General features: G+C 47.1%; 1 protein-coding gene across 1 annotated transcript in view; it reads left to right on the top strand.

The window, feature by feature from the left end:
• Positions 1-19131, top strand: part of EMX1 (empty spiracles homeobox 1) — an 86618-nt gene extending 67487 nt beyond the window's left edge. Inside the window, 2 exon segments of the mRNA XM_069745835.1 lie at positions 2796-2980; positions 18585-19131. Of these exon segments, the coding sequence (XP_069601936.1) occupies positions 2796-2980; positions 18585-18752 (353 nt within the window). The 3' untranslated portion in view covers positions 18753-19131.
• Positions 19132-25061: the final 5930 nt, after the last annotated feature.

Genomic DNA, 25061 nt, shown 5'->3' with positions numbered 1-25061 from the left:
TGAGGATTATTGTATCATCGTATCTCTGCTATGACATCACAGGAAGGATCTTGTGACTTATGACATCATTTCCACGATGTGTGAAGGATAGTGATGAGCACGTGTGCTCGCAGCTGCTCCATACTTGCTCCAGCCTCGGGGTGCTCAGGAGTATCGGTACAGCATGGTACAGCATGCTCGAGTCCCGGCCCCGCATGTTTCATGCCTGTTAGACAGTCAATAAACATGCTGGAATACATGCGATATACGGGTATGCTGTAGCCATGTTGGGTCTTATAAATATATTTACGTTATTTAAAATGCGCAGGATGTGCGGTAAGGGACGGGGAAGTGGACATCCTGCTGATGGTGCACGCAGAGGCCCAGACTTCTCAACCTCACCAGATGACAGCAGCGGAACATACAGTACAGTCAAATCAAATGTTCCTTTTTTTTCCTGGTGTATTCCTAATCACCCCTTCCCATCCTAAAAAGAGTACATGCTTTATGGTTTATTCTTTTCCTTGTCCCTCGGTCCAAAGTTCTAGAGGGTCATCATGCGGCACTCACTTATAATTTTTAGAGGGTAAGCAGATGGCCCTCGCTTGTAATTTTTATCCCTCGCTTGTCATTTTTAGAGGATCACCATGCGGCCCTCAATTATAATTTTTAGACTGCCATCACGCGGCCCTCACTTATATTATTTAGAGGGTAAACAGACGGCCCTCGATTATAATTTTTATGGGGTCATCATGCACCCCTCACTTATAATATTTAGAGGGTCATCAGGCAGCCCTCGCTTATCATTTTTAGGAGATAGCTAGGTGGCCTTTGCTTATAATTTTTAGAGGGTAAACAGGTGCCCTCACTTATCATTTTTAAAGGGTAAACAGACAGCCCTTGCTCATAATTTTATGGGGTCATCGTGCGCCCCTCACTTATAATATTTAGAGGTTCATCAGGCGGCCCTCGCTTATCATTTTTAGGGGATAGATAGGTGGCCTTTCCTTATAATTTTTAGAGGGTAAACAGGTGCCCTCGCTTATCATTTTTAGGAGATAGATAAGTGGCCTTTCCTTATAATTTTTAGAGGGTCATCAGGCGGCCCTCGCTTATCATTTTTAGGGGATAGATAGGTGGCCTTTCCTTATAATTTTTAGAGGGTAAACAGGTGCCCTCGCTTATCATTTTTAGGGGATAGATAGGTGGCCTTTGCTTATAATTTTTAGAGGGTAAACAGGTGCCCTCGCTTATCATTTTTAAAGGGTAAACAGACAGCCCTTGCTTATAATTTTTAGAGGGTCATCAGGTGATGCTCGCTCATCGTTTTTCGAGGGTGAGGATGATGCCCTCCTTCATAATTTTTGCAGGATGTGTATAAGGCCTACCTCTACAATTCTCTTACATATATATATATATATATACACCCCCAGGGGTAAATGCTTTTCAGCCCTTGCACTTGGTGCATAGGCGTTACCAGTCTAGAAGTCCCACTCCTTAAAAATAGGAAAAAATGTTTTCTGAGGCCTCCACTATTCATCTTCCAGGGTGTATATCAGTTCCTCCGTCTAGGTTTAGGCAGCCCTTGCACTTATTACGTAGGCGAGTCCCACTACCTAACAATTGTAACTAGAATATGTATGATCCCTCCTTTATGTCTAATACAGGGTGTAACTGGTCCCTTTTCCTTCTAATTTTTGGCAGTTCTTGCATTGTCCACATAGGCTTTGTGAGTCTCAGAGTCCGTCCTACATAAATGACACGGATGTGTCTGACCATGTCACACACACCACAGCTCAGATAAGGCAGAGTGCTATAATTACATTTACCGGGGGTTGTAGTATTATTATTTCCCCTTCTATTATGTCATCTACTGTAGTCATAGGGGACGGGGAAATACGGTGAGAGATGGACGGCTATTAAGGGGGGCTTTTATTTTTTCTTTTTAGTTTTGCCTTATGTACAAGTCATTATATAGGGGAGAATGTTTTCTAACATCTTTTCCAGTACAATCTATTTTATCCTCGGTTTTGTATGTTTTATTGTCAGGCCGTAAATGTGGTGTCCTACTCTGACAACATTGTCATCAGCAGCGACCTGGGAGTCTTCTCCATGTTGTTCCCATGACATTTCAGCGCTGTTTCCATCCATTTCTGTGGTTTTCCTGCCCACCCCAGATCTCCTCTTAGGGTCTTCCGGAGAAATGCTCGAGTTTCCCGTTGACTTCCATTATACTCGTTACTCCCGTCGGAGTCTCCGACCTGCTGGATTCTAATACCGAGCGCTCGATCGTTGCTCGCTCATCACTAGTGAAGGACGGTAACAGAACAGGACACAACGTTATGTATTTTATGTCGTCGCCATTTAGAATCCTCTTGGCTTTTTTTCCTATTTTTGCACACTTTTGAAGACTTTTGAATCATCTGAAGGATCAGGAGATTTTGTGCCATATCTTCTGACACCGTCTGTGTAATTATTCAGAATGATGACAAATGGATTTTGGGATTGATGACACCATCTTCTCCACAATTTGTGAGGGACTGCGAAATAATCTGACATCATTTTAAAGTTTTACCACATCTCAGGTATTTTAGGTTGTCGGCATTTAGTTATTCAAAGTTATTATTATTTATTTTTACATTTTTCCTACAAACGGTGGGGATTTTGCATCATCCCAAGATTATGGAAGGTTGTGATATCACCGTCATGTGAAGATCATAGTTGTGTTCATTATTCATGAGTGGCACTACGGTAGGACATTCTCCTGCCGGGATCAGGCAACATTCTCACTCTCGTCTTGTGTCTTCTTATTCCAGGCAGCGATGTCTCCCAGGAGAGTTTACTCCTTCACGGACCCTTTGCCAGGAAGCCCAAGCGTATCAGAACAGCGTTCTCACCTTCGCAGTTGCTCCGGCTGGAGAGGGCCTTCGAGAAGAACCATTATGTGGTGGGGGCAGAGAGGAAACAGTTGGCAAGCAGCCTCAGTTTATCAGAAACCCAGGTAGGTGCCATACGACTACACGTAACCACCAGATCGCACCCACAGAGGGCACTATGGGAATCGGAACATATACAAGAAGGGTTCAGAGACTGAGTAGGTGAACCTTGGTAGGTGGTGGACAATGGTGAATGGTATGGGATGACATGGTCAGGAAATTTTCAGGAGGGCAACTCCACCAGATGTAGAGCAGTATCACCACTTTTTTTGAAGGGGCCAATATCTCGGCTGCTTGGCTGGAGGAGAACAGTAGGAGGTACGCGGGAGAAATGTAGCATGGGCGGCATCTCCTACGGGTAGCATTGGTTGCATGTTTTTATTTCTTGTCCTGTAATGACTTCTACAAATATACTGTGCATTGATGGGAAGCGTACGGTCCACGGCTCAATGCTCTCCTGGTTCTTACAGTGCATGTAAATCCAAGCCACGGCGTGGAGTTCACCACCTACGAGTAATATATGTGCCGATAACTTCACCATATGTTGCGAGGCACCCATAAATCTTTGTTCTCTCCTCCACCACCCCACAGTGATTTCTTATGCCAGGAATATAAAAAAAAAAGAAAAAAAAAGCATTATTTTGTCCGCCAGTTTGAGCGCAAAAAAAAATTTGCATACGGAGAGGAGGGGTGAGAATATTAGTGGTGGGAGGCGGCCTCTGATTGGTGGAGGCAGTAATGGATATGGAAATGAAGCAGCAGTGAGAGTTTTCGGGATCTTTGCCTTCCAGGGACGATGTCTGTATAAATTAGAATTACAGACAGAATACGAAATGCCCAAGGTGGAAGAAGCGGAGAACGCCATCCAGGAGATTATTCACCTAGAATAGTATGAGAGCAGATGAGCAGGCAGCCCGGCTAATAAAACCAGAAACCACCACAAGGCGACCAGGCAACAACGCTAAAGGATTTTCAGGCTACAAGATAATGGACTACCGGGCTACATGACTACCAGGCTACTAGGATACCATGATAAAAGGCTACTAGGATACCATGACTACCAGGTTACTAGGATACTGTGATTCAAGGCTACATGATTACCAGGCTACTAGGATATAATGATATAGGGCTACAAGGCAACTTGACTATAAGGCTACTTTGATACTTTGATAAATGGCACCATGACTACCAGGCTATTAGAATACCATGATAAAGGGCTGCAAGCCTACATGGCTACCAGGCAACTAGGATACTATGATAAAGAGCTAAAAGGCTACATGATTACCAGGTTACTAGGATAGAATGACAAAAGGCTACATGACTACTAGGCTACTAGAATACTATGATAAAGCGCTACAACGATACGTGACTACCAGGCTATTAGGATACCATGATAAAGGGCTACAAGCCTACATGGCTATTAGGATATTATGATAAAGGGCTACCAGGCTACATGACTACCAGACTATTAGGATACCATGATAAAGGGCTACATGACTAACAGGCTACTAGGATACTATGATAAAGGGCTACAAGGCTACATGACTACCAGACTATTAGGATACCATGATAAAGGGCTACATGACTAACAGGCTACTAGGATACTATGATAAAGGGCTACAAGGCCACGTGACTATCAGGCTACTAGGATACTATGATAAAGGGCTACAAGGCTACATGACTACCAGACTATTAGGATACCATGATAAAGGGCTACATGACTAACAGGCTACTAGGATACTATGATAAAGGGCTACAAGGCTACATGACTACCAGGTTACTAGAGTGTCATGATAAACGGCTACCAGGGCACAAAAGCGAAAGATCTACCAGGCTATTTGATAAAGAGCTACTAGGATATCATGATAAAGGGCTCCCATGCCAAAATACTAAAAAAATAATAAACTCTCAGAAAACTGACCTATAAAGCTATGAAGATATCAGGCTAATGTGTTGGAAAGCTTACAGTCTGGCAAGCATCTGGGCTAATAGTCTACTAACGTAAATGACTAGTTAATGACTAGAAAAATATTTAGAATTGAGAGTCCTCAGTGGTTGATACCTTTTAATGGCTAACTGAAAAGATGGTAACAAATTGCAGCGTTTTGAGACTACTCAGGCCTCTTCATCGGGCATTGACTAATAGAAATTCTGAAGAATCACATATTTATACACAACTCAGCAGAAAGATAATGCAATGGATAAGACAAGTGAGGTGAAGCAGAGCTATCATTATGGGAGAGTGATAAACAGTTGTGGCCATAAATATTGTAACAGTTCATAGATAAGGAGTGTGAATGTTTTATTGTCCTCTGATTGGGGTCTGGTTCTGTGTTGTGATGCCCCCACAAGGTCTGAGTAGCAAATTCCTTAATTGATGTAGAAAGGCATAAATCCATGCGACACATTAATTCCTGCACTGAGAGTGTCAAAGGAGTGTCACATGGATTTATGTCTTTCTACATCAATTAAGGAATTTGCTCCTCAGACCTTGTGGGGGCTTCACAACACAGAACCAGACCCCAATCACAGGACAATAAAACATTCACACTCCTTATCTATGAACTGTTCCAATATTTATTATTTATGGCCACCGCTATTTATCACTCTCCCATAATGATAGTTCTGCTTCACATCACTTGTCTTATCCATTGCATTATCTTTCTGCTGTGTTGTGTATAAATATGTGATTGTTCAGATGTTGTATTAGTCTTTGCCTGATGAAGAGACCCGAGTAGTCTCGAAAGCTGCAATTTGTTACCATCTTTTCAGTTCGCCATTAAAAGGTATCAACCACTGAGGACTCTCAATTCTAAATATTTTTCTATCTACTGGCTAACACGGTACAGAGATATATATCTTTCCTGTAGTTAATGACTAACTAGGCTAACTAGTTTACCAGGCTCCTAAACTACCAAGATATTAGTCTACAAATCTGAAATATCAAACTAAATGATCAGATTTATGCATTACCACCTGCCCAGAGCATAAATACCAAGACTGCAAAATTCTAGGCTACAAGCCAACTCATTACTAGAGTGCCACATTAATAGAATGCCGGATTACTGGAGTGCCACATTAATAGAGTGCTGGATTACTAAAGTGGCACACTAATAAAGAGCTGGATTACTAGAGTACTGGATTACTAGAGTGCTGGATTACTAGAGTGCCTACTAGAGTGCTGGATTACTAGAGTGCCACATTAATAGAGTGCTGGATTACTAGAGTGCCACATTAATAGGGTGCTGGATTACTAGAGTGCCACATTAATAGCAAGCTGGATTACTAGAGTGCCTACTAGAGTGCTGGATTACTAGAGTGCCACATTAATAGAGTGCTGGATTACTAAAGTGCCACATTAATAGAGCGCTGGATTACTAAAGTGCCACACTAATAGAGTGATGGATTACTAAAGTGCCACATTAATAGAGTGCTGGATTACTAAAGTGCCACATTAATAGAGTGCTGGATTACTAAAGTGGCACACTAATAAAGAGCTGGATTACTAGAGTACTGGATTACTAGAGTGCTGGATTACTAGAGTGCCTACTAGAGTGCTGGATTACTAGAGTGCCACATTAATAGAGTGCTGGATTACTAGAGTGCCACATTAATAGGGTGCTGGATTACTAGAGTGCCACATTAATAGCAAGCTGGATTACTAGAGTGCTGGATTACTAGAGTGCCGGATTACTAGAGTGCCACATTAATAGAGTGCTGGATTACTAAAGTGCCACATTAATAGAGCGCTGGATTACTAAAGTGCCACATTAATAGAGTGATGGATTACTAAAGTGCCACATTAATAGAGCGCTGGATTACTAAAGTGCCACATTAATAGAGCGCTGGATTACTAAAGTGCCACATTAATAGAGTGATGGATTACTAAAGTGCCACATTAATAGAGTGCTGAATTATCAATATTCTAAAACACAAGGTTCTAACCTGCAAGGCTATCAGACTAATATGTAGATCACCATACTATTACATATCATGAGACTTACTAAAGTCAGCCAGTGACAAGTCTTCCATTGTTGTAGACTATGGGACAGCCAGGCCACCTCGCTACTTGACTGCTAACTTCCAATTTGTGTGGTGGCCAGACTGCCGGGCTTCTAAACTGCAAAGATACTTGACTACTAGACCCCTAGGTGGCCATCCTACTGGGCTTGAAGACTAGCTGAGGCGTTGCGCTTCCCACAGCCCTGAGAAAACACAGGAGGGCAATGACTGTTGTGCTGTGTAGATCCCAGTCTGGCTTTTTGACGATGGTTTCCTCTCTTACTAAGTGTTTGTGTCAGTGCCTAATCAGTATGATCGGGGTACAGGGGCTCTGAGATGTCTGTGTACGTTTGTGGGTGGGCTCGGTCCATGGTATATATGACCAAGAGGAGACCCAACAAATATGTGACTGCGCCAACTGCTCTTTACTCCGGAGTCCTGTACTGGGGATCAGTGTAGGGTCCCCCACTAAAAGCTTGTGATAGATATAACCTTCTAGGAACGAAGTATGTGAGTTTCTGAACTATCCTTCCTTGGCACATGTTGGGGAGAAGAAGTATCAGAAAGAAGGATAGGTACTAAAGGGTGGCTGGTAGTATGTCAGAATACTAGACTGGGCATCTGGTAATATGGCAGAAAACTAAACTGGATATCTAATACAATGGCGGAATACTAGATCGGACATTTGATAGTATGGTAGAAAGTAGACTGGGAAGCTGGTAGTATGGCAGAATACTTGATCGGTTGGCAGAATATTAGACGAGGCGTCTGGTAGTATGGCAGAATACTAGACCTGGAGGCTGGTAGTATGGTGGAATAGCAGACTAGGTGCTGGTGGTATGGTAGACCGCATGGTTGGTAGTATGATGGAATAATAGACTGGGTATCTGGTAGTATGGTGGAATGGTAAACCGGGTGGCTGGTAGTGTGGTGGAATAGTAGATTGAGCATCTGGTAGTATGGCAGAATACTTGACCGGGTGGCTGGTAGTATAGTAGAATACTGGACTGGGCATCTAGCAGTATGGTGGAATAGTAGACCGGGTGGCTGGTGGAATGGTGAAATAGTAGACCAGTGTGGCTGGTAATATGGTGGAATAGTAGAGCGGATGGTTGGTAGTATGGTGGAATAATAGACTAGGTGCTGGTGGTATGGTGGAATCGTAGACCACATGGTTGGTAGTATGGTGGAATAATAGACTGGGTATCTGGTAGTATGGTGGAATAGTAGACCGGGGTGGCTGGTAGTATGGTGGAATAGGAGACCAGGTGGCTGGTAATATAGTTGAATAGTAGACCGGGTGGCTGGTAGTATGGTGGAATAGCAGACCAGGTGGCTGGTAATATAGTTGAATAGTAGACTGGGTGGGTGGTAGTATGGGGGAATAGTAGACCAGGTTGCTGGTAGTATGGGGGAATAGTAGACCAGGTGACTTGTAGTATGGTGGAATAGCAGACGAGGTTGCTGGTAGTATGGTGGAATAGTAGACCAGGTTGCTGGTAGTATGGTGGAATAGCAGACCAGGTGGCTGGTAGTATGGTGGAATAGTAGACCAGGTGGATGGTAGTATGGTGGAATAGTAGACCAGGTTGGTGGTAGTATGGTGGAATAGTAGACCAGGTGGCTGGTAGTATGGTGGAATAGTAGACCGGGTGGCTGGTAGTATGGTGGAATAGTAGACCAGGTGGATGGTAGTATGGTGTAATAGTAGACCAGGTGGCTGGTAGTATGGTTGAATAGTAGACCAGGTTGCTGGTAGTATGGTGGAATAGTAGACCGGGTTGCTGGTAGTATGGTGGAATAGTAGACCAGGAGGCTGGTAGTATGGTGGAATAGTAGACCAGGTTGCTGGTAGTATGGTGGAATAGTAGACCAGGTTGCTGGTAGTATGATGGAATAGTAGACCAGGTTGCTAGTAGTATGATGGAATAGTAGACCAGGAGGCTGGTAGTATGGTGGAATAGTAGACCAGGTTGCTGGTAGTATGATGGAATAGTAGACCAGGTTGCTGGTAGTATGATGGAATAGTAGACCAGGTTGCTGGTTGTATGGTGGAATAGTAGACCAGGTTGCTGGTAGTATGATGGAATAGTAGACCAGGTGGCTGGTAGTATGGTGGAATAGTAGACCAGGTTGCTGGTAGTATGGTGGAATAGTAGACCAGGTTACTGGTAGTATGGTGGAATAGTAGACCAGGTTGCTGGTAGTGTTGTGGAATAGTAGACCAGGTTGCTGGTAGTATGATGGAATAGTAGACCAGGTGGATGGTAGTGTTGTGGAATAGTAGACCAGGTTGCTGGTAGTATGATGGAATAGTAGACCAGGTTGCTGGTAGTATGATGGAATAGTAGACCAGGTTGCTGGTAGTATGGTGGAATAGTAGACCAGGTTGCTGGTAGTATGGTGGAATAGTAGACCAGGTTGCTGGTAGTATGGTGGAATAGTAGACCAGGAGGCTGGTAGTATGGTGGAATAGTAGACCAGGTTGCTGGTAGTATGGTGGAATAGTAGACCAGGTTACTGGTAGTATGGTGGAATAGTAGACCAGGTTGCTGGTAGTGTTGTGGAATAGTAGACCAGGTTGCTGGTAGTATGATGGAATAGTAGACCAGGTGGATGGTAGTGTTGTGGAATAGTAGACCAGGTTGCTGGTAGTATGATGGAATAGTAGACCAGGTTGCTGGTAGTATGGTGGAATAGTAGACCAGGTTGCTGGTAGTATGATGGAATAGTAGACCAGGTGGCTGGTAGTATGGTGGAATAGTAGACCAGGTTGCTGGTAGTATGGTGGAATAGTAGACCAGGTTACTGGTAGTATGGTGGAATAGTAGACCAGGTTGCTGGTAGTGTTGTGGAATAGTAGACCAGGTTGCTGGTAGTATGATGGAATAGTAGACCAGGTGGATGGTAGTGTTGTGGAATAGTAGACCAGGTTGCTGGTAGTATGATGGAATAGTAGACCAGGTTGCTGGTAGTATGATGGAATAGTAGACCAGGTTGCTGGTAGTATGGTGGAATAGTAGACCAGGTTGCTGGTAGTATGGTGGAATAGTAGACCAGGTTGCTGGTAGTATGGTGGAATAGTAGACCAGGAGGCTGGTAGTATGGTGGAATAGTAGACCAGGTTGCTGGTAGTATGGTGGAATAGTAGACCAGGTTACTGGTAGTATGGTGGAATAGTAGACCAGGTTGCTGGTAGTGTTGTGGAATAGTAGACCAGGTTGCTGGTAGTATGATGGAATAGTAGACCAGGTGGATGGTAGTGTTGTGGAATAGTAGACCAGGTTGCTGGTAGTATGATGGAATAGTAGACCAGGTTGCTGGTAGTATGGTGGAATAGTAGACCAGGTTGCTGGTAGTATGGTGGAATAGTAGACCAGGTTACTGGTAGTATGGTGGAATAGTAGACCAGGTTGCTGGTAGTGTTGTGGAATAGTAGACCAGGTTGCTGGTAGTATGGTGGAATAGTAGACCAGGTTGCTGGTAGTATGATGGAATAGTAGACCAGGTTGCTGGTAGTATGATGGAATAGTAGACCAGGTTGCTGGTAGTATGGTAGAATACTAGACTGTGTGGTTGGTAGTACTGTGGGCTTGTGAACTGTGGACAATTCTGTGGGAGCAGAAATTCCATCTTCTCTCCTGAGATATGAGACTAGAAATAAATAGAGGTCCTCCCTGAATCGTCCCCCAGGTATAATGGTGAAATGTGTACTATATGGCACAGCCATAACTGAGGTGAACGCTTCCTCTGCTTCCTTTTCAGAAAATCACATATAATAGAGGGTGATGAATGACTGCCCTCTCCATTCACACGGGGGCCACATTTGATCATAGGTTTCCCAAGTGGGAATATCCCACTACAACAATACTTCAGTCCTCATGAGGGTGGAATATTGTCGAAACGGGGAGATAAGCTGTAGAGAGAAAACATTTTTTAGCTCAGTGATTGGGAAAGAGCATTCTGGTTAATGTTCATTCAGCCGATCAATACTCCATGTAAATGTGCATTTACCATATTAATTTAGTTGAGGTGTGAAGACCAAAGTCCTTATCTTTGGACATCTGACACAAAACATCTTTAAAGTCTTCATTGTGTCCACAATTTTTACGTCTTCTAAGGTAAAAATGACCCAACACAATGTGCACACGTGTCTATAATGAAACAGGGTCTCCTCTCTGGATACAACTAGGGCTTCCCCTGCTCCTGCCCACACAGTGAACGCATGCGAGTCCTACTCTTCCTGCATATATGTGATGACTGACATTTCTTATTTGATGCACATAAAGCTTTTTTGTGAGTGGCCATGAGGAGGACTCAATGGCTTTCTCTATGAGAGGGAGGAGAAGGACACAAAGGCCTTCTTTATGAGTGGATGGGTGAGACAGGACCCACAGGCTTAATTTATGCATGGGAGGGGAAGCAGGGCTCACAGGCTTTCTCTATGAGTGGGAGGAGGAAGCAGGATTCACAGGCTTTCTTAATGAATCAGATAAGGTAGTAGGACTCACAGGCTTTCTTTGTGAGTGGGAGGAGGAAGCAGGATTCACCAACTTTCTCAACAAGTGGGAGGAGGAAGCAGGATTCACAGGATTTTTTATTAAGTGGGAGGAGGAAGCAGGGCTCACAGGCTTTCTTGATAAGTGGAAGGAGGAAGCAGGGCTCACAGGCTTTCTGTATGAGTGGGCAAAGAAAGCAGGACTCACAGACGTTCTCTAAGAGTGGACAAAGAAAGCAGGATTCACAGGCTTTTTCTATGAGTGGGAGGAGGGAGCAGGACTCACAGGCTTTCTCTATGAGTGGGAGGAGGAAGCAGGACTCCCAGGCTTTCTCTATGAGTGGGAGGAGGAAGCAGGACTCACAGGCTTTCTCTATGAGTGGGAGGAGGAAGTAGGACTCCAAGGCTTTCTTTAAGAGTGGGAGGAGTAAGCACGACTCACAGGATTTCTCTATGAGTGGGAGGAGGAAGCAGGACTCTCAGGCTTTCTCTATGAGTGGGAGGAGGAAGCAGGACTCCCAGGCTTTCTCTATGAGTGGGAGGAGGAAGCAGGACTCACAGGCTTTCTCTATGAGTGGGAGGAGCAAGCATGACTCACAGACTTTCTTTAAGAGTGGGAGGAGTAAGCACAACTCACAGGCTTTCTCTATGAGTGGGAGAAGGAAGCAGGACTCACATGCTTTCTCTATGAGTGGGAGGAGGAAGCAGGACTCCCAGGTCTTTTCTATGAGTGGGAGGAGGAAGCAGGACTCCCAGGTCTTTTCTATGAGTGGAAGGAGGAAGCACGACTCACAGGATTTCTCTATGAGTGGGAGGAGGAAGCAGGACTCTCAGGCTTTCTCTATGAGTGGGAGGAGGAAGCAGGACTCCCAGGCTTTCTGTATGAGTGGGAGAAGGAAGCAGGACTCACAGGTCTTTTCTATGAGTGGTAGGAGGAAGCAGGACTCCCAGGCTTTCTGTATGAGTGGGAGAAGGAAGCAGGACTCACAGGTCTTTTCTATGAGTGGGAGGAGGAAGCAGGACTCCCAGGCTTTCTGTATGAGTGGGAGAAGGAAGCAGGACTCACAGGCTTTCTGTATGAGTGGGAGAAGGAAGCAGGACTCACTGGCTTTCTCTATGAGTGGGAGGAGAAAGCACGACTCCCAGGCTTTCTCTATGAGTGGGAGGAGGAAGCAGGACTCCCAGGCTTTCTCTATGAGTGGGAGAAGGAAGCACAACTCACAGGCTTTCTCTGAGTGGGAGAAGGAAGCATGACTCCCAGGCTTTCTCTATGAGTGGGAGGAGGAAGTAGGACTCCAAGGCTTTCTTTAAGAGTGGGAGGAGTAAGCACAACTCACAGGCTTTCTCTATGAGTGGGAGGAGGAAGCAGGACTCCCAGGTCTTTTCTATGAGTGGGAGGAGGAAGCAGGACTCCCAGGTCTTTTCTATGAGTGGGAGGAGGAAGCAGGACTCCCAGGTCTTTTCTATGAGTGGGAGGAGGAAGCACGACTCACAGGATTTCTCTATGAGTGGGAGGAGGAAGCAGGACTCTCAGGCTTTCTCTATGAGTGGTAGGAGAAAGCAGGACTCCCAGGCTTTCTGTATGAGTGGGAGAAGGAAGCAGGACTCACAGGTCTTTTCTATGAGTGGGAGGAGGAAGCAGGACTCCCAGGCTTTCTGTATGAGTGGGAGAAGGAAGCAGGACTCACAGGTCTTTTCTATGAGTGGGAGGAGGAAGCAGGACTCCCAGGCTTTCTGTATGAGTGGGAGAAGGAAGCAGGACTCACAGGCTTTCTGTATGAGTGGGAGAAGGAAGCAGGACTCACTGGCTTTCTCTGAGTGGGAGGAGAAAGCACGACTCCCAGGCTTTCTCTATGAGTGGGAGAAGGAAGCACAACTCACAGGCTTTCTCTGAGTGGGAGAAGGAAGCATGACTCCCAGGCTTTCTCTGAGTGGGAGGAGGAAGCAGGACTCCCAGGCTTTCTCTATGAGTGGGAGGAGGAAGCAGGACTCACAGGCTTTCTCTATGAGTGGGAGGAGCAAGCATGACTCACAGACTTTCTTTAAGAGTGGGAGGAGGAAGTAGGACTCCAAGACTTTCTTTAAGAGTGGGAGGAGTAAGCACAACTCACAGGCTTTCTCTATGAGTGGGAGAAGGAAGCAGGACTCACATGCTTTCTCTGTGAGTGGGAGGAGGAAGCAGGACTCCCAGGTCTTTTCTATGAGTGGGAGGAGGAAGCAGGACTCCCAGGTCTTTTCTATGAGTGGGAGGAGGAAGCACGACTCACAGGATTTCTCTATGAGTGGGAGGAGGAAGCAGGCCTCTCAGGCTTTCTCTATGAGTGGAAGGAGGAAGCAGGACTCCCAGGCTTTCTGTATGAGTGGGAGAAGGAAGCAGGACTCACAGGTCTTTTCTATGAGTGGGAGGAGGAAGCAGGACTCCCAGGCTTTCTGTATGAGTGGGAGAAGGAAGCAGGACTCACAGGTCTTTTCTATGAGTGGGAGGAGGAAGCAGGACTCCCAGGCTTTCTGTATGAGTGGGAGAAGGAAGCAGGACTCACAGGCTTTCTGTATGAGTGGGAGAAGGAAGCAGGACTCACAGGCTTTCTCTATGAGTGGGAGGAGAAAGCACAACTCACAGGCTTTCTCTATGAGTGGGAGAAGGAAGCAGGACTCACATGCTTTCTCTATGAGTGGGAGGAGGAAGCAGGACTCCCAGGTCTTTTCTATGAGTGGGAGGAGGAAGCAGGACTCCCAGGTCTTTTCTATGAGTGGGAGGAGGAAGCACGACTCACAGGATTTCTCTATGAGTGGGGGGAGGAAGCAGGACTTTCAGGCTTTCTCTATAAGTGGGAGGAGGAAGCAGGACTCCCAGGCTTTCTGTACGAGTGGGAGAAGGAAGCAGGACTCACAGGTCTTTTCTATGAGTGGGAGGAGGAAGCAGGACTCCCAGGCTTTCTGTACGAGTGGGAGAAGGAAGCAGGACTCACAGGCTTTCTGTATGAGTGGGAGAAGGAAGCAGGACTCACAGGCTTTCTCTATGAGTGGGAGGAGAAAGCACGACTCACAGGCTTTCTCTATGAGTGGGAGGAGGAAGCAGGACTCCCAGGCTTTCTGTATGAGTGGGAGAAGGAAGCAGGACTCACAGGATTTCTGTATGAGTGGGAGAAGGAAGCAGGACTCACAGGCTTTCTCTATGAGTGGGAGGAGGAAGCAGGACTCACAGGCTTTCTCTATGAGTGGGAGGAGGAAGTAGGACTCCAAGGCTTTCTTTAAGAGTGGGAGGAGTAAGCACGACTCACAGGATTTCTCTATGAGTGGGAGGAGGAAGCAGGACTCTCAGGCTTTCTCTATGAGTGGGAGGAGGAAGCAGGACTCCCAGGCTTTCTGTATGAGTGGGAGGAGGAAGCAGGTCTCCCAGGTCTTTTCTATGAGTGGGAGGAGGAGGCAGGACTCCCAGGCTTTCTGTATGAGTGGGAGAAGGATGCAGGACTCACAGGTCTTTTCTATAAGTGGGAGGAGGAAGCACGACTCACAGGCTTTCTCTATGAGTGGGAGGAGGAAGCAGGACTCCCAGGCTTTCTCTATGAGTGGGAGGAGGAAGCAGGACTCCCAGGCTTTCTCTATGAGTGGGAGGAGGAAGCAGGACTCACAGGCTTTCTCTATGAGTGGGAGGAGTAAGCACAACTCACAGGCTTTCTCTATGAGTGGGAGAAGGAAGCAGGACTCACATGCTTTCTCTATGAGTGGGAGGAGGAAGCAGGACTCCCAGGTCTTTTCTATGAGTGGGAGGAGGAAGCAGGACTCCCAGGTCTTTTCTATGAGTGGAAGGAGGAAGCACGACTCACAGGATTTCTCTATGAGTGGGAGGAGGAAGCAGGACTCTCAGGCTTTCTCTATGAGTGGGAGGAGGAAGCAGGACTCCCAGGCTTTCTGTATGAGTGGGAGAAGGAAGCAGGACTCACAGGTCTTTTCTATGAGTGGTAGGAGGAAGCAGGACTCCCAGGCTTTCTGTATGAGTGGGAGAAGGAAGCAGGACTCACAGGTCTTTTCTATGAGTGGGAGGAGGAAGCAGGACTCCCAGGCTTTCTGTATGAGTGGGAGAAGGAAGCAGGACTCACAGGCTTTCTGTATGAGTGGGAGAAGGAAGCAGGACTCACTGGCTTTCTCTATGAGTGGGAGGAGAAAGCACGACTCCCAGGCTTTCTCTATGAGTGGGAGGAGGAAGCAGGACTCCCAGGCTTTCTCTATGAGTGGGAGAAGGAAGCACAACTCACAGGCTTTCTCTGAGTGGGAGAAGGAAGCATGACTCCCAGGCTTTCTCTATGAGTGGGAGGAGGAAGTAGGACTCCAAGGCTTTCTTTAAGAGTGGGAGGAGTAAGCACAACTCACAGGCTTTCTCTATGAGTGGGAGGAGGAAGCAGGACTCCCAGGTCTTTTCTATGAGTGGGAGGAGGAAGCAGGACTCCCAGGTCTTTTCTATGAGTGGGAGGAGGAAGCAGGACTCCCAGGTCTTTTCTATGAGTGGGAGGAGGAAGCACGACTCACAGGATTTCTCTATGAGTGGGAGGAGGAAGCAGGACTCTCAGGCTTTCTCTATGAGTGGTAGGAGAAAGCAGGACTCCCAGGCTTTCTGTATGAGTGGGAGAAGGAAGCAGGACTCACAGGTCTTTTCTATGAGTGGGAGGAGGAAGCAGGACTCCCAGGCTTTCTGTATGAGTGGGAGAAGGAAGCAGGACTCACAGGTCTTTTCTATGAGTGGGAGGAGGAAGCAGGACTCCCAGGCTTTCTGTATGAGTGGGAGAAGGAAGCAGGACTCACAGGCTTTCTGTATGAGTGGGAGAAGGAAGCAGGACTCACTGGCTTTCTCTGAGTGGGAGGAGAAAGCACGACTCCCAGGCTTTCTCTATGAGTGGGAGAAGGAAGCACAACTCACAGGCTTTCTCTGAGTGGGAGAAGGAAGCATGACTCCCAGGCTTTCTCTATGAGTGGGAGGAGGAAGCAGGACTCCCAGGCTTTCTCTATGAGTGGGAGGAGGAAGCAGGACTCACAGGCTTTCTCTATGAGTGGGAGGAGCAAGCATGACTCACAGACTTTCTTTAAGAGTGGGAGGAGGAAGTAGGACTCCAAGACTTTCTTTAAGAGTGGGAGGAGTAAGCACAACTCACAGGCTTTCTCTATGAGTGGGAGAAGGAAGCAGGACTCACATGCTTTCTCTGTGAGTGGGAGGAGGAAGCAGGACTCCCAGGTCTTTTCTATGAGTGGGAGGAGGAAGCAGGACTCCCAGGTCTTTTCTATGAGTGGGAGGAGGAAGCACGACTCACAGGATTTCTCTATGAGTGGGAGGAGGAAGCAGGCCTCTCAGGCTTTCTCTATGAGTGGAAGGAGGAAGCAGGACTCCCAGGCTTTCTGTATGAGTGGGAGAAGGAAGCAGGACTCACAGGTCTTTTCTATGAGTGGGAGGAGGAAGCAGGACTCCCAGGCTTTCTGTATGAGTGGGAGAAGGAAGCAGGACTCACAGGTCTTTTCTATGAGTGGGAGGAGGAAGCAGGACTCCCAGGCTTTCTGTATGAGTGGGAGAAGGAAGCAGGACTCACAGGCTTTCTGTATGAGTGGGAGAAGGAAGCAGGACTCACAGGCTTTCTCTATGAGTGGGAGGAGAAAGCACAACTCACAGGCTTTCTCTATGAGTGGGAGAAGGAAGCAGGACTCACATGCTTTCTCTATGAGTGGGAGGAGGAAGCAGGACTCCCAGGTCTTTTCTATGAGTGGGAGGAGGAAGCAGGACTCCCAGGTCTTTTCTATGAGTGGGAGGAGGAAGCACGACTCACAGGATTTCTCTATGAGTGGGGGGAGGAAGCAGGACTTTCAGGCTTTCTCTATAAGTGGGAGGAGGAAGCAGGACTCCCAGGCTTTCTGTACGAGTGGGAGAAGGAAGCAGGACTCACAGGTCTTTTCTATGAGTGGGAGGAGGAAGCAGGACTCCCAGGCTTTCTGTACGAGTGGGAGAAGGAAGCAGGACTCACAGGCTTTCTGTATGAGTGGGAGAAGGAAGCAGGACTCACAGGCTTTCTCTATGAGTGGGAGGAGAAAGCACGACTCACAGGCTTTCTCTATGAGTGGGAGGAGGAAGCAGGACTCCCAGGCTTTCTGTATGAGTGGGAGAAGGAAGCAGGACTCACAGGATTTCTGTATGAGTGGGAGAAGGAAGCAGGACTCACAGGCTTTCTCTATGAGTGGGAGGAGGAAGCAGGACTCACAGGTCTTTTCTGAGTGGGAGGAGGAAGCAGGACTCACAGGCTTACTTTATGATTCCTGCTAGAATTTGATCGGCTTTGTTTACAGACTGAGACCAGGAGATGATATATCCCTGAACTCGGCATTTCCCCCACTTTTCGGTGCCAGGTGGACATAGAAGACCTGTGACATCTGCTGATAGTATCAGAAGAACAGTGCTGGGCGCCTTCTTCAGACACTTTGGCCTAGTATTTGGACCCAGAGAGTAGATTGCAGGTGGAGTGCTGCCTGTCTATAGACTTCCATTCTGCAATGTGACCTGTTGCCCGGGTGGCCTCGGCGCGTCTCGTCTCTAGAAGTCTGACTGACGACGATCTCGCACTCTTGCACGTTAAAATTGGAGTATTAAATATGCAGTTTGCATTTTCACATTCTCATGGATTGTGGCCAAATGAGAGTTTGCTGCTCACACTGAATATCTTGGAATTAGTCAGTGTGTATAACTGCCATCACGCTGAGTTCTCACCCAGTAGATTCTGTTTGAAATATATGTTATTTTTTTTTCATTCACACATGTGAAAAATCCGTTCCCCCCCCCAATTCTTATTTCTTGGTCCACTTCATACTGCAGCCAGATGCATTATCATCCATCAATAAAATAGACGGAGGTCATCACAATAGCACAGAATTCTAGTGAAATTCTGTAAGAATGCTACAAGGGGTTAATGATTAATAATTTTCTCATTTCAAAAAGTCACAAAGATATTCCTAAATCCAAAAAAAGTCACTTGAGGGGGCTCGGACTCACTGCAATTCTTGAAATCAAACCTATTTAATAGATAAAATGTCAAAATAATTCAATTTTTGTTAGGTTTGAATTTCGGGGGGGCGGGGGGTAGGGGGATTTTTTTTTTCTTCCTAATATTAATTGTCATCTTGTCACTTTTTGACAGGTGAAGGTCTGGTTCCAGAACAGGAGAACCAAGTACAAGAGGCAGAAGCTGGAGGAGGAGGGTCCGGACTCGGATCAGAAGAAGAAAGGTTCTCACCACATCAACAGATGGAGACTGGCCACCAAGCAGCCCAATGGGGAGGACATCGATGTCACGTCCAATGACTAAGCGCCAGGACCCCTGAGGCCACACAAGACTTTGCTGCATCTCACAATGATAGACTGAGCGGAGACCACCGAGTTCGACCATTGTGGGCTCCTGGTACAGAACCGAGGAAGAAACGGACGTCGTGGGCCCGTCATGATGGTGAGGCCACTCGGCTCCGGACCAGGCTGCTTTCTCCATAGACGTTTATTAGCCATCGCAAATCATGACCATGGACCGAAAGGGCGTTCAAGAAAAAAAATTCTCTTTTTTTTTGTTTTCTTTTATCTGCCCTCCAACCCCCTTAATTTTTTAATTTATTTTCTTTATCTGATAAAGGAAAACACTGTAGCTATTACCAATTTAGTGTGTAAATGTGTGTTAATAAAAATAATATAAAACACCGGGGTCTGTCTGACATCATCTGAGATCCTGAAGGGGAACAAGGAGGAGTAAAGCCGGGAACAAGGAGGAGTAAAGCCGGCCACACGCTCAGCTCAAGGGTGTCGTACACATGCACGTTCAGCTCAAGGGTGTCCTACACATGCACGCTCAGCTCGAGGGTGTCCTACACATGTACGCTCAGCTCAAGGGTGTCCTACACATTCACACTCAGCTCAAGGGTGTCATACACATGCACGCTCAGCTCAAGGGTGTCGTACACATGCACGCTCAGCTCAAGGGTGTCGTACACATGCACGCTCAGCTCAAGGGTGACCTACACATGTACGCTCAGCTCAAGGGTGTCCTACACATGCACGCTCAGCTCAATGGTGTCATACACATGTACGCTCAGCTCAAGGGTGTCCTACACATGCACGCTCAGCTCAAGGGTGTCATACACATGCACGCTCATCTCAAGGGTGTCATACACATGCACGCTCAGCTCAAGAGTGTCATACACATGCACGCTCAGCTCAAGGGTGTGATACACATGCAAGCTCAGCTCAAGGGTGTCCTACACATGTACGCTCAGCTCAAGGGTGTCATACACATGCACGCTCAGCTCAAGGGTGTCCTACACATGTACGCTCAGCTCAATGGTGTCATACACATGCACGCTCAGCTCAAGGGTGTCCTACACATGTACGCTCAGCTCAACGGTGTCGTACGCTCAGCTCAAGGGTGTCATACACATGTACGCTCAGCTCAACGGTGTCATACGCATGTACGCTCAGCTCAACGGTGTCATACACATGCACGCTCATCTCAAGGGTGTCCTACACATGTACGCTTAGCTCAACGGTGTCATACACATGTACGCTCAGCTCAACGGTGTCATACACATGCACGCTCATCTCAAGGGTGTCCTACACATGTACGCTCATCTCAAGGGCGTCATACACATGCACGCTCAGCTCAAGGGCGTCATACACATGCACGCTCAGCTCAAGGGTGTCCTACACATGCACGCTCAGCTCAATGGTGTCATACACATGCACGCTCAGCTCAAGGGTGTCCTACACATATACGCTCAGCTCAATGGTGTCATACACATGCACGCTCAGCTCAAGGGCGTCATACACATGCACGCTCAGCTCAAGGGTGTCCTACACATGCACGCTCAGCTCAATGGTGTCATACACATGCACGCTCAGCTCAAGGGTGTCCTACACATGTACGCTCAGCTCAAGGGTGTCATACACATGCACGCTCAGCTCAAGGGTGTCCTACACATGCACGCTCAGCTCAATGGTGTCTGACACATGCACGCTCATCTCAAGGGTGTCGTACACATGTACGCTGACCTCAAGAGTGTCGTACACATGCACGCTCATCTCAACGGTGTCGTACACATGTAGGCTCAGCTCAAGGGTGTCATACACATGCACGCTCAGCTCAATGGTGTCATACACAGGCACGCTCAGCTCAAGGGTGTCATACACATGCACGCTCAGCTCAAGGGTGTCATACACATGCACGCTCAGCTCAAGGGTGTCATACACATGCACGCTCAGCTCAAGGGTGTCATACACATGCACGCTCAGCTCAAGGGTGTCCTACACATGCACGCTCAGCTCAAGGGTGTCCTACACATGCACGCTCAGCTCAAGGGTGTCCTACACATGCACGCTCAGCTCAAGGGTGTCCTACACATGCACGCTCAGCTCAAGGGTGTCCTACACATGCACGCTTAGCTCAAGGGTGTCCTACACATGCACGCTCAGCTCAAGGGTGTCGTACACATGCACGCTTATCTCAAGAGTGTCGTATACATGCACGCTCAGCTCAATGGTGTCATACACATGCACGCTCAGCTCAAGGGTGTTCTACACATGTACGCTCATCTCAAGGGTGTCGTATACATGCACGCTCATCTCAAGGGTGTCGTACACATGCACGCTCAGCTCAATGGTGTCATACACATGCACGCTCAGCTCAAGGGTGTCCTACACATGCACGCTCATCTCAAGGGTGTCCTACACATGCACGCTCAGCTCAATGGTGTCATACACATGCACGCTCAGCTCAATGGTGTCATACACATGTACGCTCATCTCAAGGGTGTCATACACATGTACGCTCATCTCAAGGGTGTCATACACATGCACGCTCAGCTCAAGGGAGTCATACACATGCACGCTCAGCTCAAGGGAGTCATACACATGCACGCTCAGCTCAAAAGTGTCATACACATGCACGCTCAGCTCAAGGGTGTCCTACACATGTACGCTCATCTCAAGGGTGTCTTATACTTGCACACTCATCTCAAGGGTGTCATACACATGTACTCTCAGCTCAAGAGTGTTATACACATGTACGCTCATCTCTAGGGTGTCATACACATGTACGTTCAGCTCAAGGGTGTCATACACATGTACACTCAGCTCAAGGGTGTCACACATGTACGCTCATCTCAAGGGTGTCATACACATGTACGCTCATCTCAAGTGTGTCCTACACATGCACGCTCATGTAAAGAGTGTCATACAGATGTAAGCTCAGATCAAGAGTGTCATACACATGTACGCTCAGCTCAAGGGTGTCATACACATGTACGCTCATCTCAAGTGTGTCCTACACATGCACGATCATGTCAAGAGTGTCATACAGATGTAAGCTCAGGTCAAAAGTGTCATACACATGTACGCTCAGCTCAAGAGTGTCATACACATGAACGCTCAGCTCGAGTGTCATACACATGCACGCTCATCTCAAAATTGTCATACAGATGTATGCTCAGCTCATGAGTGTCATACACATGTACGCTGCTCTCAAGGGTGTAATACACATGTACGCTCAGCTCAAAGGTGTCCTACACATGTACGCTCAGCTCAAAGGTGTCCTACACATGTACGCTCATCTCAAGGGTGTCCTACACATGTACGCTCATCTCAAGGGTGTCGTACACATGTACACTCAGCTTAAGGGTGTCCTACACATGTAGGCTCATCTCAAGGGTGTCCTACACATGTACGCTCATCTCAAGGGTGTCATACACATGCACGCTTATCTCAAGGGTGTCATACATATACAAGCTGATCTGAAGAGTGTCATACACATGTATGTATGCTCATGTCAAGGGTGTCATACATATGTACGCTCATCTCAAGAGTGTAATACACATGTACGCTCAGCTCAAGATTGTCATACACATGTACGCTCAGCTCAAGATTGTCATACACATGCACGCTCATCTCAAGGGTGTTATACACATGTACTCTCATCTCAAGATTGTCATACACATGTACGCTCATCTCAAGATTGTCATACACATGTACGCTCATCTCAAGAGTGTAATACACATGCACGCTCATCTCAAGAGTGTAATACACATGTACGCTCAGCTCAAGATTGTCATACACATGTACGCTCAGCTCAAGAGTGTAATACACATGTACGCTCAGCTCAAGATTGTCATACACATGCACGCTCATCTCAAGGGTGTTATACACATGTACTCTCATCTCAAGATTGTCATACACATGTACGCTCATCTCAAGAGTGTAATACACATGCACGCTCATCTCAAGAGTGTAATACACATGTACGCTCAGCTCAAGAGTGTCATACACATGCACGCTCATCTCAAGGGTGTCCTACACATGCACGCTCATCTCAAGGGTGTCCTACACATGCACGCTTATCTCAAGGGTGTGCTACACATGTACCCTGATCTCAAGAGTGTCGTACACATGCACGCTCATTTCTAGGGTGTCAGACATATGCAAGCTGATTTCAAGAGTGTCATACACATGCATGCTCATCTCAAGGGTGTCCTACACATGTACGCTTAGCTCACCCGAGCATGCATGTGTCCTGAATGTGCAAATTGCCAGACATGAAAAAGCTTCACTTTCCTGAGAGGCAGACAGTTCCCAAAATAGTCACATAGGACAGATGGTCCCCACAATAGTCACAGAGGACTGATGCTTCCCCAAATAGTCACCTAGGACAGACGGTTCCCCAAATACTCAGGTTTGGTGGATATTAATCTATTCGAGACCCCATTGATGACCAGGGCCGGCCCCATGCTGCCTGGGTTATAAGGTCTCTCTGAGGAATCTGACGCTGTGCTATGTACATTGTCAGAAATGATTGTAGGTTGTCAGTGCTGGCACCAAGGACAAGTCTCCGTCCTGAAATCAGAAGAACCCCTCAGTGGCTGAGAATGCAACGTGTGGAGGTCTCTCAACTTTCTCCTGATGGCAGAAATTGGGGGGGATCAGGCATATTGGATTGCGACATGTCTAATCCTTTATTTCTGAAAGAGGTTAGCTGCCCCCAGAGAATAACGGTTACTGCCCTCGCCCCACTGAGGAACATGTCTGCTCGTCAGAGAAGAATCTTCACACATCCCGTCTGTAAGGGGAAATGGTTGGATACTACTTGGAAATACAAGCAATTCTGCAGGCTACTGTTCTTGAGTTACTAACACTATTATTTACAGTTCGTTGTCTTAGAGACCGACCACTGCTGTTAGCAGGACATGCGCAGCGCTTACAAGCTATTTTCTCTTGAGATTGTAAGCGCTGTTCTGAAGCTGTCCAGGATCGCTGGAGCGTGCGGTTACCTCCGAATCCCGGCCACCTTCAGTGCAGTTCTTACAAGCCAGACAGCAGCGGTGGTCGGTCTCCCAGGCAATGAGCCGTAAACAAACCAAAAGTGTTAATAGCTAAAGATTGGAGGCAAAGTTTAATAAGCCGTGAATTGCAAACGTACAAGTACTTCCCGACAATGCCCACCTACGAAGATGAGAACAGCCCATGTGGTCGCATGAGGATGAGACATGTTGACACTCGGCATGCCCGATCCTTCAGTGAGCCCGGACAGCAGCACAGTAATGACTTATTCTTTTAACCATGTCAATGCCAGGCTGATGCCTCTGCCGCCCATCAGGAGGGCGCCCCCTGTCTGCTTCTTTGTGGATCGTCACTTGTAGGATGGGAGGACTGGGAATAATATTTGTGTTTTTTACACCAGAACAACAAATGCTATTTCTGAGAACAAAGCCGCTGCCAGGTTGGCTGCCAATCTCTCCGGCGCTCAGACCCTGGTGCTTCTATCTGGTGTGTGCGGAATGGCAGATGCCACGTTACATAGGTGCGGTCACACTTCACTCTCGGCAGACACGCAGCAGCGCTGCCTGATGGAAACATTGGCACTGACCACTTTATCGTTACAGACGGAGTCCCACAACATGGAATGCACATTTATCAGTGTCGTGCCTGCTCCCGGGAAAGCTTGATTGGGAGAGCCACAGGCCCAGTCCGGGGACAAGTGACATCAATGATCTCCACCGTCCTGATCCCGATGCAGCAAAACCCTCCCAAATTAGGATCCTACCACCATCGTGTGCCGTGTGCTGTAATATGCATAACATTTGACGTTTATCCCTAAAATCTCTATTATGGTCTCCACTGTCCTCCACACAGTGTTCCAGTAGCCTTCTGGCTTGATCAGCGGATCATTTGCAAATGACAGAGGGGCAGCAATGTTCTTTTTTCTCCCGCCATGCACACCATTGTTCATCCGTGACCTCCTGATGGTGGACTCATAAACCATAGCATTAGCTAAGGTGAGAAAGGCCTTTAGTTACTTAGAGGTTACCTTGGGATCCTTTGTGACACCTAGGACTATTACACAACTTGCTCATGGAGTGATCGTTATTGATCAACCACTCATAAGGAGGGTGTGGAGAAACGGGGTCAGTGGGTGCTCTCGTCCGTTGGCCCGGCTGTCTTTAGCAAGACTGCATTGACCAGGGCTCATCCCACTGAACACCCGCTCTATCTCCCGGTGGACAATACACTACACAGACAACAAAGGGTTAGGGTAAAACAGTGCGGCAACACTTTATTGAACCACCACACACAATAGCAAACAGAACAG

The sequence above is a fragment of the Ranitomeya imitator genome, chromosome 1 (genome assembly GCF_032444005.1).
Source record: "Ranitomeya imitator isolate aRanImi1 chromosome 1, aRanImi1.pri, whole genome shotgun sequence".
Classification (NCBI taxonomy): Eukaryota; Metazoa; Chordata; class Amphibia; order Anura; family Dendrobatidae; genus Ranitomeya; species Ranitomeya imitator.
Note: the sequence above shows the minus strand (reverse complement) of the source record. Positions and strands in the feature narration are given on the sequence as shown.